At 41.4% G+C, this 15,436-nt stretch overlaps 2 protein-coding genes across 6 annotated transcripts; one reads left to right on the top strand and one right to left on the bottom strand.

Moving 5' to 3' along the window:
• Window positions 1-17: 17 nt before the first annotated feature.
• mRF1 (mitochondrial translation release factor 1) lies at window positions 18-2,375 on the top strand. The gene is made up of 2 exons (XM_046616981.2): window positions 18-523; window positions 880-2,375. The coding sequence occupies exons 1-2, from the start codon at window positions 199-201 to the stop codon at window positions 1,773-1,775; spliced, it is 1,221 nt and encodes a 406-aa protein (XP_046472937.1). The 5' UTR covers window positions 18-198; the 3' UTR covers window positions 1,776-2,375.
• On the bottom strand, window positions 2,072-15,327 carry stj (voltage-dependent calcium channel subunit straightjacket). Of its 5 annotated transcripts, none has more exons than XM_046616937.2 (18): window positions 15,048-15,327; window positions 13,853-14,039; window positions 12,819-13,763; window positions 12,399-12,731; window positions 11,644-11,700; window positions 9,494-9,574; window positions 9,313-9,387; window positions 9,136-9,240; window positions 8,934-9,005; window positions 8,695-8,845; window positions 8,520-8,586; window positions 8,163-8,314; window positions 7,940-8,063; window positions 7,224-7,256; window positions 5,917-6,188; window positions 4,782-5,128; window positions 4,353-4,712; window positions 2,072-3,671 (listed from the first exon to the last, which is right to left on the bottom strand). In XM_046616937.2, exons 1-18 carry the CDS (start codon window positions 15,137-15,139, stop codon window positions 3,267-3,269), a joined length of 3,858 nt encoding a protein of 1,285 aa, XP_046472893.1. In that variant the 5' UTR covers window positions 15,140-15,327; the 3' UTR covers window positions 2,072-3,266. The 5 variants fall into 5 exon arrangements, with proteins under 5 accessions (XP_046472893.1, XP_046472902.1, XP_046472911.1 ...); XM_046616946.2 differs by having other exon boundaries at window positions 4,782-5,122; XM_046616955.2 differs by lacking the exon at window positions 7,224-7,256.
• Between the last annotated feature and the right edge of the window lie 109 nt (window positions 15,328-15,436).

Here is a 15,436-nt window from a genome sequence, read left to right as displayed (position 1 = left end):
TGGCAACGTTGCTCCAAGCCCGAGGCGAGCAGACGACGTGATTAAGGTGTGATTCAGGTGTCAAGTACAGGCACATAACCTACAATAAAGTTGTCTATTTATAATGTACAGAATCTGATATGTCGTGAGTTGGTCCAAGTGTAGTTATATATCAGTGATCCGAATCACTTGAAACTAGGTGAAGAATCACTGAGTACAATGTCCGCGTTATTTGGAAGCCTTCGAACGTATTGTTTGGTCCGAAGTTTTAGCAGGTATAAGCGATCGTCACTTCCGAAAAACTATGCAAGTTTACAGTTGCCGACTATACTTTGCCTAAATAGAAGAAAGTTCAGCACCGACGCCAGAATCACAATCGCAAATGCGGCAGTAAGGAAATACCTGGATAGTATAATTAAAAAGTATGACAATATCAAGGCTGGGCAGGATACTCTTCAAAAAAATACAGACCTCGTACCGGTGGTTAGTTTACTCGAAAACCGGCTAAGTATCGTCGAAAACATGACGAGCCTCAGCGATCTGGGTAATTATATTTTTATGCTAATTAACTGTCCTTTTTCTATTTTGACAAGAAACAAATTTTAAAGAGGGTTATTAAACGGGATTATTTATTTATTTGTTCCGTACGCGCGAGCTCGATATACGTATGAGAATCACATGGTCGCTAAATTCGATTTATGTTTAACCGAAAAGCGGATCGCAATCGTGTAAAAACATTCCCTTTACTAATAATAATTCTCCCGAAATTATCAGGGTGATATAAAAATTTGAGGAATCGCTTGCGATTACTGCGACAGCGAATTTTCGGATATTATCAAGTCGCTGCCAGCTCCTTCGAAGACTCATTGTAGTAATCGTGCTAATTGACATCGCCAATAGGTAAGAACAAGGAGATAAAGGATCTTGTGGCGGAGGAGATGGTGGCGTATAAAACGCAGCTCGCGCTTCTGGACGAGGAATTGATCGAGACGATATTGTCCAACACTGTCCAGGACGCGTGCAGAGACGTAATTTTAGAAGTAACCGCCGGAGTTGGGGGTCAGGAGGCGATGTTATTCGCCAAGGATATCTACGAGATGTACTTGGGGTACTTGGACTACTTGGGATACGAGTACGAGCTGATGGATCTCGGGCTTTCGGACATAGGCGGAACGCGGCACGTGACGATCTCGGTGTCGGGGGACGGGGCGTTTTCGACGTTGAGACACGAGGCGGGTGTCCACAGGGTGCAGAGGATACCCACGACGGAAAAATCGGGCCGAGTTCACACGAGCACTGTTACAGTGGCGGTCCTCCCCCAGCCGTCGGAGATCGAAATTTCCCTCGCCGATAAGGACTTGAAGATCGAAACGAAGCGGGCATCGGGAGCCGGCGGGCAGCACGTCAACACGACCGATTCGGCGGTCAGAATGGTCCACCTACCTACCGGGATCACGGTCGAATGTCAGAGTCAGAGATCTCAACTCAAGAACAGGGAGTTGGCGCTGCGGACGTTGCGCGCCCGTATTTACGCCAAACAGCTTGCCGAGCAGCAATCGACGACATCGGAGTTGAGGAGAAGTCAGAGAGGGCTTGGCCTTAGGAACGAGAAAATTAGAACGTACAATTACCAACAGAACAGGGTCACGGATCACAGGATAGCAAACGGCACGGTCCATAATTTGAAAGGGTTTTTAGAGGGGGGAGAAGTACTCGCGAACCTGGGGAAAAGTTTGGAAGAGGAATTGCGCAAAACCGTATTTCTTGAGAATGTGAACGCAGCACGAAATGGCTGACGTGCAATGCTGGTCCTCGTCACGCATAGATTAATGATCATATAGAATGGATTTATAAACTATGTAAATAAGTCGAATAAACAAAGGTAATTATTGATACAAAATTGACGTGACTATATGTATATCTTCGGATCGCGAGTTCATTATGACAACGTACTCTTCGCGAGTCCATTATTTTATCGTGGGTTCAAACTCACTTCTCTGTTCCCTAAGGAATCGATTCAATATATGTATTGTGGAGATTTTATGTTTTGTGAATAAAGTATCTCAATTTATTTGAAAAACATACAACAAGACTTCGCCTATCCGCGCGCGTCAGAAAGGCACACTTCATCGTATATATATGCTATAAAGGTATGTATATATATGTATGTACTTATAGATTTATATACGCACACGCACACATATATGTATGTTTATATATATGCACGCATCATTTTACGCAGCGTATATAATACAGGTACCTGTACTATAATATATTATGTATAACGTATGTACACATGCCCACGTAATAAGCACACACGCGTTCGGTTGATTAAAATAGAGAAAAATAAAATACAATACAAATTTGTTTCATTATACCCTAATCAATTAGTAATATCGTTTGAAAAATTTGAACAAGTATATAATACATCGCTTACAATAGTATACAAAGTCTGGTTGCGGTTTCACGCAGTTTTAATAAGTTTAGCTACGTATGTAATATAATACAGTACATAAATAAGTATAAAGTTTCCGATTGTAGTTATGTATCTACTTTCGAAAATTCCACTCTTATAAATATATATGTATACGGATACATAAAATCACTAGAAAAAACATGTAGGAACTAGGCGAATACCTATATTAATTTTTAACTTACGAGTAGGAAATCAATATATTATTATAACTTATCAATACGCCTACAGCAGTACAACTGTACAAGCGCCTATACGTTAGCTTTCGTAAATTTGGTAAAAACTTGGCGAAACTTTTACCGTCATACGTATAGAATATAGATATATACTCGTCGGAGATCGCAACGTAAAGAATTTTTATTCATACTTTGCTACAATACATAAATGCTCCTTCGAGTGAAAAATCAAAAATTCCCAACTTTGGAATGATACAACTACAATAAGAAAAGAATTGGAAGAAACCAGAAACCAGACTGACAACGAGTAAAAATAGAAAGCATGTTGGACGAGAAATTTGATAAGTACAGATTTCAATTACATGCGTTTCGATTTATCTACGACTACACTTGTTACATAGTTTCTTCCCAAATCACATTAACCCAAAGTCATACAGCGTTTGGCAACTAAACTGACGATACGCTGTTTATATCTACCAATAAATATCTCAACAATGTAACTCACTATAGATTTTGGCTCATATTTGTTAGCTGAAGCTCGAATAACCTCCGGGATTTCGAAGAACGAATTTAAATCAATTGTAACGACTGTCGAATCCCGTCTCGATCACTGATCGTGATACAGTAAATTCGAGGATTTAAAAAAAAGCGAATAACGAGGATGGCACAGTGAGTAAAATTGGCAAAAGCATCGAAAGCAGCGTAATGCCGATACCGCGTGAAGCACCCCCGCAGAGATCCTTGATCTCTCGTTCTTTCGTGTGGTTGCGGATGCAAGAGTCCGGCCTCCGCCTCGGGAGGCTGTTGGCCGCTTTGTAGCATGCCAAACTGTCCTTGTAATCCTCAACCTCTTTGGGAGCAACAGTCAGCTTTTCAGCGTCCGATTTTAGGCATATCGCATCCACCACGAGGAGAATCATGTTGCTCGAGTCAACTGGCTGGACGACGTAGGGCCGCTCGCAGTCCCTCTCAACATCGCCGACAGAGACACAATCAATGTCATACTTATCTGCAGAAACGTTTTGCAGTAGGTACAACTTCATCTGGAAAATGAGAAAGTTGTCGGGATTATTCGCTTTAGTAGAATGCATGCTTATTGTTAGATAACACAGGTCTGCAACCAAAAAACTGCACAGGTTTTTTATACTGTTTCTTATAGATTTTCACTCACTGAAACCGGGATAAATATTCAAAAAGTTCTATCACATCGGGTTTTTTCTTCAACTCGTGTTTGTAGTTTCATTCGGAGTGAAACTCCCATGTAATTCGAAATCTGGTATCTTGTTCTTGATTTTAAAAATCCAAGCAAAAGTCATTACTTACTTCCATTTAATATTCATTGTAGTGAGACTCAAGAATAAATGCAAACAGGGAAACAAAAAATGGTAAGCGGAAGCGTGTTCGAACGTGTATCAGAGAGAAGAAGAATAGGTTTCATAGGAAAAGAATAAACACCGGTGTGTTAAATTTTTATCTCATGTTATAAGAAATATTGCCTAGTTTGTTCTAATGAAATGGTGGTTTTTTTCATTATTGTTATTTTTTTTTATGCAAACAGCTTGTATTTTGCAAGAATACTGTACGCGCTGGAGGAAAATGTAAGTCCTTTTTGGATTCAGCACACTTGAAAACATAATATTTATCAAAAACATCCCGTGCAGCTGAAAAAAAATTATTTTTGCGGACCTGTGTAATCAGTCTGTAATTAGAAAAGCCAGTTGCACCCTTTGGTCGCAGGTTTCGGGCCTCGTCCGTTTGATTTGTGGCGGCTGATTGTCTTTCTCGCCCTTAGTTTCGGCATTCGGCTCCTCGTCATTCCGATCTTGATCGTTCGTTTCATGTGATTTCTCTGCATTTGCTTTCTCGTCCGGCACGTCCGGTTTGCTCTTTACCTCCTCAACCATTATCCCGTCCTCCTCTTCATCCTCATCCTCTGTTTCTTCGTCTATCTGCTCATCGTCATCGTCTTTCGGGTAAGGGTAAGCATACGCATAATCCGCGGAGGACCAAATACCGCTCTTTACCCAGATCCAGGCCAGGCTACCAAGCACCCAATTTGCGGCTCGCTCGAGGGTCTTCAAGGGCTGCGAAAAGGAACGAAGAATCCTTTCGATGATGGTGCCGAACTGTTATTTGCGCATACTCGTACTTACAGTCAACAAAATGTTTCCGTGGCTGCAGATTTTCTTCTCATCCCGAAAACAGACCGCCTGATAGTCGTATATCTCGATCTCGTCGAAGATGCCGTTTTCGACGAGACTCAGCATGACATGTTTGTTGATTTGGCCGAAGAACTTACCCGCGTCAGATGAATTTTCACCAGCGACGACGTACCCGTTGTTGTCCACCAAGTAGCAATGTAGCCCTTCGTCCTCGCAACTCCTCTGACAGTTACCCAATCCCTCGCAGCTGTAGGTTATGTTTCGGAAGAGACTTTGAAGCTTCGAGTGTTTGAATTGGAAGCCCACGACCGCCGCCGGGGCCTTCATTTTTCCTATACCTGAAGTTTATTATCGTTACCCGCAACATTCGTATGTATAGGTATTAGGGTGGTCCTTAAAAAATTCATTTTTGAATTTTGACCGACTCACCCCCAAATCAGCTCCACATAATTCAAAAATAACTCCTCCATTTTTTAAGATTTTTATCTTAACTGTAGCCCGTGCCCCGAGTAGGGTGGATTTCAACACTTTCCGGGGCATATCAAATCTACCAAACGGATTTAGATGTAATTTGGTATAGAGCGGTTTCTCGGGTCGCTGATTACGAATCTGCACTCAAAATTTCTAAATTCAAAATTGTGGATCCAATATAGTGGACCAAAACCCCAGAAATCACACTTCTCGTTCAGATTCGTAACCCCCGAGTACCGAGTTTTGTCGAAATCGAATGACTTTTTGGATTTCGCTTCACCGTATTAGATCCGCCATTTTTCATTTTCAATTTTTCAGTTTAGATTCGTAATCAGCGACCCATAAACCCCCCTCTACCAAATTTCATCTAAATTCGTCGTGTAGATTTGATATGCCCCGGAAAGGGTTGTATGGAATCCACCCTATTTGGAGCACGGGTTAGAGATGAGATAAAAGTCTGAACAAATGAGGATATTATTTTCGAATTATGTGGAGTCGATTTAGGTCGCGAGCCGGTCGAAATTAATAAATGACCTTTTTAAGGACCTCTCTAAATTTAATACGTAGGTATATAAAAGCCGACATGATGAGCAGCTTAAATTATAGAAGAATTGATCTTTTCGATTCGTAAGCGAAATATTTAAACCAGACTCACCAATAAATATGGCGTGACTCGCTGTGACAAAGGTCTCGTTATCCGCCCCCGCGTCGTCAATGGGGACCGAGAAGACGAAGCTGTCCGGCTGGACGTAGTACTGCTCGACGGCGCGTTTGTACCAGACTTCGTCGATCGCTCGAGGATGGAGTTTACCGAAGTGGTCTTCGGGTTGTGTGTCGTTCTCAATGGGGAAGTCCTGCCACCGTGTAAGGCCACTGTGGGTCGCCACGAAGGCCAGGGTGAAGCCGAATCGCTGTTGTAACTCTTTCCTGCATCGAGGATAACGCTGTCAGGTTGTCGGGTTTACCACCATTGATTGAACGGGAACGATTGCGTTATCCTATAATGTATACAGGGTGTCCCAATGAAATTAATAACTACTGGCGAATCAACCCATCACCGAAATATCCCCTTTGCCATTTAAATGACATATGGAAAAGCTTGCAAAATTAACGATGAGTACAGTATTTGATTTTGTTAGTTGCGCATTGGATTTGGAATTTTATTACTCACAGTAAAATTTAAGGACTATAAATCATGCGATTGTGATGTTACATTCTACATCTCATTTACTTCCGACAGTGGAAAAAATTTGTGACTTATAGGGAATCCGGGAGAAAGTGTAGGCTACGTGTAGTGGGACAATGTGAAAATATCTGAACAGACCTTTTAAATTTTCTCGTAAAATATAATGATCCATAACTCATTCAATAGTGTACGCAATTATCTGTATTTTATTTTAAAGTACAAGAGAGCCTGATCAGTATTGATTGTTTGCTCAACATCCGTCGAATTATCAAATTGTTGAATTGACGAACCGTTATCACCGAATTTTAGTCGAATTACCACATCGCTAATGCTAATGGTGCGGTGGCATATATTTTTTTTTGCAATGGAAGCGGGATATGCATTCTAGGCTTGATTCGAATTGGGCACCCTGTCTACATAGGTAAATTGCGATCGTCTGATGCTCAAGTTTTTTTTTTTCTTTTTATAGATCAACGACTGTAAAAGTGAATGCAGGTATTTAAACAGTAAATAAAAAAATCGTAGACTTCTAACGGAGACTTGATCACATAGGTGAATTATCGGGTTTCCGCTATACCTACGGGCGCAGTAGTCAAGTAACTACACGTGTATACAAGAGGAACTTCGAGAGAAAATGGAATTAGAGACATAAACATGAGGAGATGAAGTGGAGAGGGAATAAAAAAATAAATAAACAATCGAATGAAAAGATTTTTTTTCATACTCGCAGACGATTATAACGGAGGAACGTAAGGTGCATTATTTGATGGTGTTACCTGGACAGAAGGTTCATCAGCATAGCTAAGGGTCTGCATGATGTTAAAGTGTTGTATTAGTAGAGACAAATCAAAGTGCATTGAATTAATAAAATATATTTACAAGTGTTGTTTAAACTATATGTATATTCATCTACCACACGTATATCCATAGACGTATATATACATGTATAGGTGTATATATTCTAACGTCTGTATGCATAGTGAAAAGAGTTTGCCCCGATTCTCTGATCGTGTTCCGCGACATGCGATTAATATCTATGAAAGCGTGCTCGGATCTGCAGAGGACCGTGATTGTGATAAGATAATATAGTGAATCTACGAACGGGATGCTGTATTCGTCGGCAGCAATCATCTACCACAGAGGGGAATGATAACGAAACTGAGAATAATCAAGATCAATCGCGTTCACTTTATCCATTGAAGTAACGAATTGGAGTAGACTAAAACCAGGTATCTTACAACCATATGAAACGAAAACCGGAGTACCCCGTTAGATTAAAATCGAATATCATAGGATTCACTACAATACTAATATTGTATATTTACATAATTTCACACACATGCTGATTACATTTGCGATACATTTTTGCGTGTGTCTCTTTGTGCGTATGTGTATTTGTGAGCATGCGTGCGTGTGCCATAGGTGTCGTTCTATTATCGAATGATAATTATAAGCGTTCTTTAGCCACGCGTAAACTCGCTTGATGACTTACCCCTTTTCCTCGCGAACGGTGCTCGCGTTGGCGAACCACTCAGTTACCATAGCATCGAACACCAGACTCAGGAGGAGATTTCTGTCACAGTAGTACGAGGTCCTTTCCACCTTGCTCGTGTTTACTGCATACGGTTAAAGAAGTGGAGGTCACCGGTTTGACCATCATCCAAGAAGAGGATGAAATGAAAGGGCACACGAACAAGCAATGCGACGATACTTACCACGTGATGATCCTGAATGCGAATGCTCCGGGGGATGGGATCCAACTCTATTCATGTCCATCCACTTCCACCCCGGCACGCGGGTGCGCCTCAGGAAGTGGAGCAGCTCTTCCTCTGGCGTGCTGAAGCTGTGGTCACCATCGTAATGGTACCTGAAAAGCACCGATATTATATTTATAGACTTGAAGTTTTCACGCTTTAGGCCTATATTTCATTCCTCGCATTCAAGCCGTGAGTCAGGAAATAAGTCTGACGGAGATAAAATTGTAGCATTTTTTCGAAATCCCATCATAGTTTAGTTTTATTTAACGTATAATGTCCACCATTTCACAACACTACGTAATAAACGATACTTACCCACAGTACGTCCAATCGGGATGCACCCGCCAATTGCTACCGGAAAAGTAATCGGTTGCATCTTTGTCTGAAACGATTAGATTTTTTTTGATTATTCAATTATTCGGATTTTCAAGAGAAAGTAGTGATGCAATGTCGTGTGTCATAAATGGGTTTGAAATAGGTGCATACTTACCTCGTTGATGCTGATATCGGTGAATTTCCTCGATCGCATGGACCCGGTAGCTACCACCATGACCGTGCACCGGGAGGGACACCACCACCGTAAACGGTGTGTTATTGATGCTAGTGTAGAAATAGTCTCTCCTCATCCTGCCCACCCGTTGCTGAAACGTTGCAAATAGGATATCAATTGATCATTATTCGTCGTGACATAATGATAAAATCGTATCGAGACTTGTGAAATTTACTCACCATGTCGTCATAGTGGTATTTCGTGTGCAGCGTTGTCATCCCACTGGACTGGTTTATCACCAAATCACGAAACTGTGAATGCCAAGGTAGTAGAATTAACATTCGAAGCGCAGGTTGATGTCGCTAATATTTTAGTTATTATTCTCAACGGAAGCGTTCTTGCCTGTGAAAATCATTAAAAGAGCATGGAATCTGGTTATACCTGAAGCAGGGATTTGCTAAAATTTCGGGGAATTGTTCCGTCGTCGATCAGCTCGACTTCGGCCATATCCACGCTGTTATATGCTGGCTTGAGGATGTTCCTGAACTGTGTGATAGACGGTCAAATTTAAAGCACTTTGACTAACAATAATGGGTCAACGAATCGCGCGGTACTTACGACGGGTCGAAGGTCTGGATGTATCAGGATGTAGCCGTTGTTGGTAACGATAAAAGCATAGCCGTTAACGCCGAGCTGTAAAACAGAACACAGGGATAATGGAGTGTTTTGTTGTTTCTCACAATCAGAAAGGAGCGTGGAATTTGAGTGAAAAATTAAAAAGCGAATGACGAACACGAACCATGTGCGGTAGCATCAATTTCTCAATCTCCTTTATCGGTACGTCGATTCCAGCCACTCCTAAAAGCTCAGCGATCCGAGTCTGCGAAAGAAAAATTATTAACAAAAAGCTCTGGGTGTTGTTTTCAGGTTGAAACTTTTCATAACGACTATAGAAAAACAATTAGTATCGAAGCTTTTCTACCTTCCCCAACCAACGCTATGTATGTGTTATAAAAAATACATATGTGATGTATAATTTTCTAATCAAAACATGTCTAACTGTAAGGTATGACACGTATTTATACACCTGTATGTATGTATTTAAATAATATATAACCTATGTAAAAATAATAGCACTGTTGTATTATTTTTCTAGTTAATGAAAACGACGTCTAGATGACTACTGTCAAGTTATTACGTATACATTTATAATTCGTACGATAAACTCGAAATTAATTGCGTTGCCAAAAACTATCCAAAATATAATAATGATGATGATGATGATGATGATGATAAGTAAACAAATGATGTGACAAATATATTGTCTGTTTATAATTGTATGAATTATTAAAATTGTGATAGCTCAGAGGAACGTTGAAGGTTTTTGTCGATAATAATCATGGGATTCGATGGAATGAAAATTGACCGTGGCATATATTTCTTATAACCAACACGATCCTCCAAGCTCTCTCAACTCGCTACTCGTCTATAGTAACTATATAGCATTAATGTGTTAAATTACAATATCGAATAGTTCATATCGACTCGATACGCTTGACTACGTTATGATAATTGATAATTATAATAACTGGAGTTGTGTATAATACGCTAACGGGATTCGCTCCTCGCAACAATCCAACGGGACGGGCGCGAGCGAACAGGACCTCTACTCATTTACAATATCAACACTCTGCATTAAGATCGTTCCATAAATAAGATCATGGCGGCGGGTGGCATCGGGTGGTAAAAGTTTCACACTGTCTGATGAAAAAATAAAATTGATTAGAAACATAAAATCACAGTGGATTTATTTAAATTTCATCCACACGCATCTGCAAGTCATATTGCGAGTGGCAACGGGTGGTAAACGATCACGACGTCTAATGTAAAAACGAAATTCTTGAAAAACCACGAACGACAATGAATTTTTTAAATTTTGTCCACGTATATACAGCATATTTTGAGAAAATAATACCAAATTTATTGCTGATTCAATTATTTTTTTACTGAAAAATGTTATAATTTCACAAAGTCAAAAACTTGGTAAGTATCGAGAGATGGGACACAACGATACATTGGGGAATAAAAGAGAAAAGTTTTACTCGTAACCCAATAGTTTGTCACACGATCATAATAATGAAATATGCAGCTGAAATAAGTAAAATACAACAAGATTTTTTTTCCTTTTACGTAACTCATGGTGGTAATTGTTGGAATTTTATGTTAGTAAATAAATAAATCCCATTTGGCTCGTCACATAAACAACATAAAGAGATTAAATTTCTTTGCCAATCTTATATTGATGGTATTGGTCCAGTTCACTGCGAACGGTTCGACCTACAGTAATGAAATATCTCGTTTTGCCCCACCTTCTCTTATTTATAGAATAGATATTGAAAATATTCCACCCATCTACCACCGATGTTAGCGCCACCACCAAACCTACCTATCTACCTACCTATCTACCTGATATATATGGGGTATTTTAAACGAATCACATAACTATATAATGTAGTGACTGTATACACTACAAGTTGAATACTAAATAGTCTGATCAAAAAAGTAAGTATTAGACAGAATACAAGACGGACGAACGCAGACCTATAAGAAGTGGGATCGAACTGAGATCTGTTCCCAAGAAGAAGCGTCTTATGTATTGGTGATTCCGTTGCCTCCTGTTATGACAGCTCGACGTTTGTTTGGATAGTGAATTATTTATACCTACCCGTCGGGTTCGAAAGAAGGGCTGAATATATATACATATATAGGTATATGCGTGTATAGAACTACTCAAGGACGCGTTGAAACTTCATCCAATTTCACACGGACGTTCTTTACGCTTGGGTACAGAAATAGCGAGGCTCAAGGGATCAGGGTTTGCAAGGGTCAATTAATTGCTCAATCTATGCATTGGAAGCATTCGAAACAACGCTGCATTCAGCTGCGAACCTCTCGAGTCTTAGTCACCCAGTATGCCCCGTTCACCAGGACCTGCTCTGTGATGTTCTGTGGACAGAGATCAGCGTGAAACGAATTCTTGCAAGGGGTTTGTTCACCCTCCGCAGGGGCTAAGTCATACAGGCTTAGTTAATTAAGTTAGGGGTAGAGTGCGGCATGAATAATCATCTGCACCCATGGCATAGAAAATGTAAACCATAGTGTGCATGAAGCTTGACGTGCGGAGAACTCGTTGACCTAAAACCTTAAATCATTCGTAAGTTTACGAAAGATCAATTATTTTGTTCTTGACACGCTTATAGGTCGTTGACGTAACTCACGTTACGCAATACCTATCGAACTTCTACTGGAATATGTACATATTCGGTTTCAGAATTTCGCCCATTTAGACTACAGACATAACGTAGGTAACATATAAATGATATTACGGAAAATAGGGAAAACCTCGAATTGTCGCGGTCGCCTGACTTCCCGTTTCGAGGGTAGTCACATTATATTATATGTTTCCCACTTGCCATCTGGCTGAAGTCGACTCCAAGACTTATTGCAGACTGCGGAATGAACGGCAATACAAAAGACCACCACTAATGGCCTTCTCATCCTATATTTTTTTTGTAATTTTAATTAGCAATTGTTATAATGCTGATAAGACTAGTGTAATGCTCGGATTCTGAAAAGTACCCTAGAACATGTTTTGATCCTCTTCCCTGTTCGATTCTTGGTCTAGACAGTTATGTTATACTCACCGCGTTTGGTCGCCGATTGAAAACTGGAACACTGACAGTAGTCATAAGTCTGTATTCCTGTAGGTCATCGTCCTGGTCGTAGGTCCTCTTGTGTTTCTGGACAAATCTTCTCTCGCGTTCTTCCCTCAAGTTCATTAGGCGTTGCCGCGTTTCGGGGTTGTGGATGCGATGCGTTTCTACAAGTTCACGTTGGTAGCTCCGCTCCCTTTGTTCCCATAACCAGTCCGTCATTATGGGGTCAGTTACGTCGGCATAAACCGGGGTCCAGATCACTGGATGGTCCGTCCGTCGTAGGACCAGAGGCCTCGCCATGACCGGTATGTAGTTCAAAACCTGCGACACCGTGACCGAAATCAATTTCAATCAAACGATCGTGGGGCATTTGCCGCAAGTTTCTGTGTAATCAAATCTGCGTCATACCTTTTCAGAGACCTCAGCCATCGTCGATAGATGAACGTAGTAGCCCCGGTTGGCGCAGGCCATCCACCTTACATCCCTGACGTCGGGCACCTCGCGGCCAATCAAGTAAGTGAAGACCCTTACCGGCATGTCACCCATGTCAGGGTCGTCAGAGTTGGCACGCCAGTTGTAGGTTGCGAATATTTCTTTGTAATTCTCGGGGACACCGTCGGTGACGAGCATTATGGCCTGGTTGCACAATGTGCCTTTACGTTGCTCCCGGAAGTTCTCCAACAGCTCGAAGGCCTGCCTTAGGACGATGCTGAAATTGGCTATCTTATCGGTGTCCACGCATTCCATCGCGGTCTTGAGCTCCCGTATATTAGCTAAATTCGCCTGGACTAAGGTGTTGTTGAAGCATGCTACTACCTCGTGGGTTTCGTTAGAGAATTTAATTACATTCACGAAGTCGTTGTTCCCCAGGGTGTCGAGGATACTGTTTACAACGTGCCTCGCAATTTCTTTACGGATCCCGGTCATGCTACCGGAGTTGTCCACGAGGATAAGAATATCCTTGGGACTTGCCGCAGCCTCGATGTACCAGTTCCGCGTACGGCAGTCAAAGAGGTCCACCGGTTCCATGTTCCAACTGATAGCCGGATATTGCATCATGAACCCCGTCGCGCTTCCGAAATATTGCCATGACAAGGAGGGATCGAGGTCATAGTTATTCATGAACGTTGTATTCAGCTTCTGGGCCCATGTGATCGCCGTTACGACGTTGTACGACTGGTTATAGACGTTCGTTGGTATGTGAAAGTTGGAATAGTTGAGATTTACGCGGCGTCCAAAATGCGCACTATAAGTCATCGTCAAGTTGTTATCCTTCGCGTTGTGGTACATGACCGGAGGTTTCACATCATTGCTCGCGTTCTCCGCCAAACTCTCAGCCACGTCCATGATTCGCTGCAAAAATGTTCGCATGTATTACTCGGTGACGATATAACGTTGGGTTAAAGAATTGATAATACCCATAAGTCAGTGCATGCGCTAACCTTGACTGCAGATATTTTCGATTCCATCAAGAACCCAATGTCTTTCGCTATCTCCTGGACCAGAGCGGCTCCATCCCTGGGCTTCACTTCTGCTTGTCTGTAGCTCTCTTCAAGCTCTTGGACTCGCGTCACGTACTTACCGAGCAGTGACAGCTCGAATCCCAGCTTATGAGCCCAGGACTTGACCCTGTATTAAGCACAGAGATAAGTGACCGCTTCCTCAGGAATCGAGCAACGACACAACGTGCCGTTAGGTATTAGGATATCATAATTCGCAAAAATAACCCCTTCAATTTTAACAGCTAATGAAAATCTAAATTTCTCATTTGAACTCACTTTCCCGCGACTCCGACTTAATCCAGCTAACGGCAGTTCATATAACGTACGTGTATTGTGTTTTATGGTTGCTGTTTTCAATTTATGATTTACGATGAAGCTATTTTACACGATGCTGTAGCATCGGAGCTGCATGTCGAAGCGATCCAAATACTTATCAAAATTATTATCTCTACTATCAAAAGTTTATCCGCTAATTCAGATTTCGGATAAATTTACAAACTGGTAACATAACGTCAATACCCTGAATTGAGATACGACAAGGCCGGGTAGTTTGATTGAACACTGCTGTTCGTTTGCATGTAACGAAATTGCTGTTGTATTTTCTATTACAGGAAGTGTGTAAATTTCGAAATTTTCTTTCGCAATACGCAATAAAAACACTAAAGACTTATCGATGCAAATGTAGCAGCGAAACAGCGACTATGTCATAGCATCAGTCGAGTAATTTTGTTAGTCTGTGAACTACTCGTGTAAAAACAAAATAAATTCGTATCCTTGAATATCGCAAATGTGAAATTTTTTTTTTTTTTACTCACACGTCAGCGATTAACGAACATTTATAGATTTAAGGTATTAACAAACGAGGATACGACCTAGGGGTAGTGTGCTGTTTTAATCAGGCTTTAATACCCGTTATAAAATCCAAGACCGTGACGTCAGTACTATCATAACAACCATATGATGATATCGAGGTCGACAAAGTTCGATCAAAAAAGGCCGATGAAGATGAATAGCCTCCCACACGTTGATCCGCACTCCTTCATCTGCCCGATGTGATTTCTCACTCATCTTTAACTCAGTCAAGTTTTGAAGCGCTTGCAGTAGTACAAGTGTCTGCTTATTTTTTCATACTTACGTGTTGTAGGAGATACGTTCAGTTCTTCCCGAAGGACCCTCAGCAAGGATCATCAAGGTGATGATCACCGAGGTAAGAAAGGGTGACTGCATTCTACGGGGGGATGAGGAAAAGGACTGAATCGTTGTGAAGCTATGATATTATACTCCAAACTTGACGCGTAAACATTTAATAAAGTGTCAGGGTGGAATTAGATATCTAAACCGCGTTTGGCGATGGCCTCGGTGTGGCTCCGCTCCCTTGGCTATTGATCGTTTCGTAGCTAGACCCGCGACACAACTGCGCTCTGACCTAACTCCACGAGCGAGTTTCGTCGCGCGCACCTTCCGGCGCAAACTTAGGGTAACGTGCTGCCAGCTATTGTGCTAATGCATGTGCGTACGTATATG

The sequence above is a fragment of the Neodiprion pinetum genome, chromosome 1 (genome assembly GCF_021155775.2).
Source record: "Neodiprion pinetum isolate iyNeoPine1 chromosome 1, iyNeoPine1.2, whole genome shotgun sequence".
Classification (NCBI taxonomy): Eukaryota; Metazoa; Arthropoda; class Insecta; order Hymenoptera; family Diprionidae; genus Neodiprion; species Neodiprion pinetum.
This window is presented reverse-complemented; position numbering and strand designations above follow the sequence as displayed.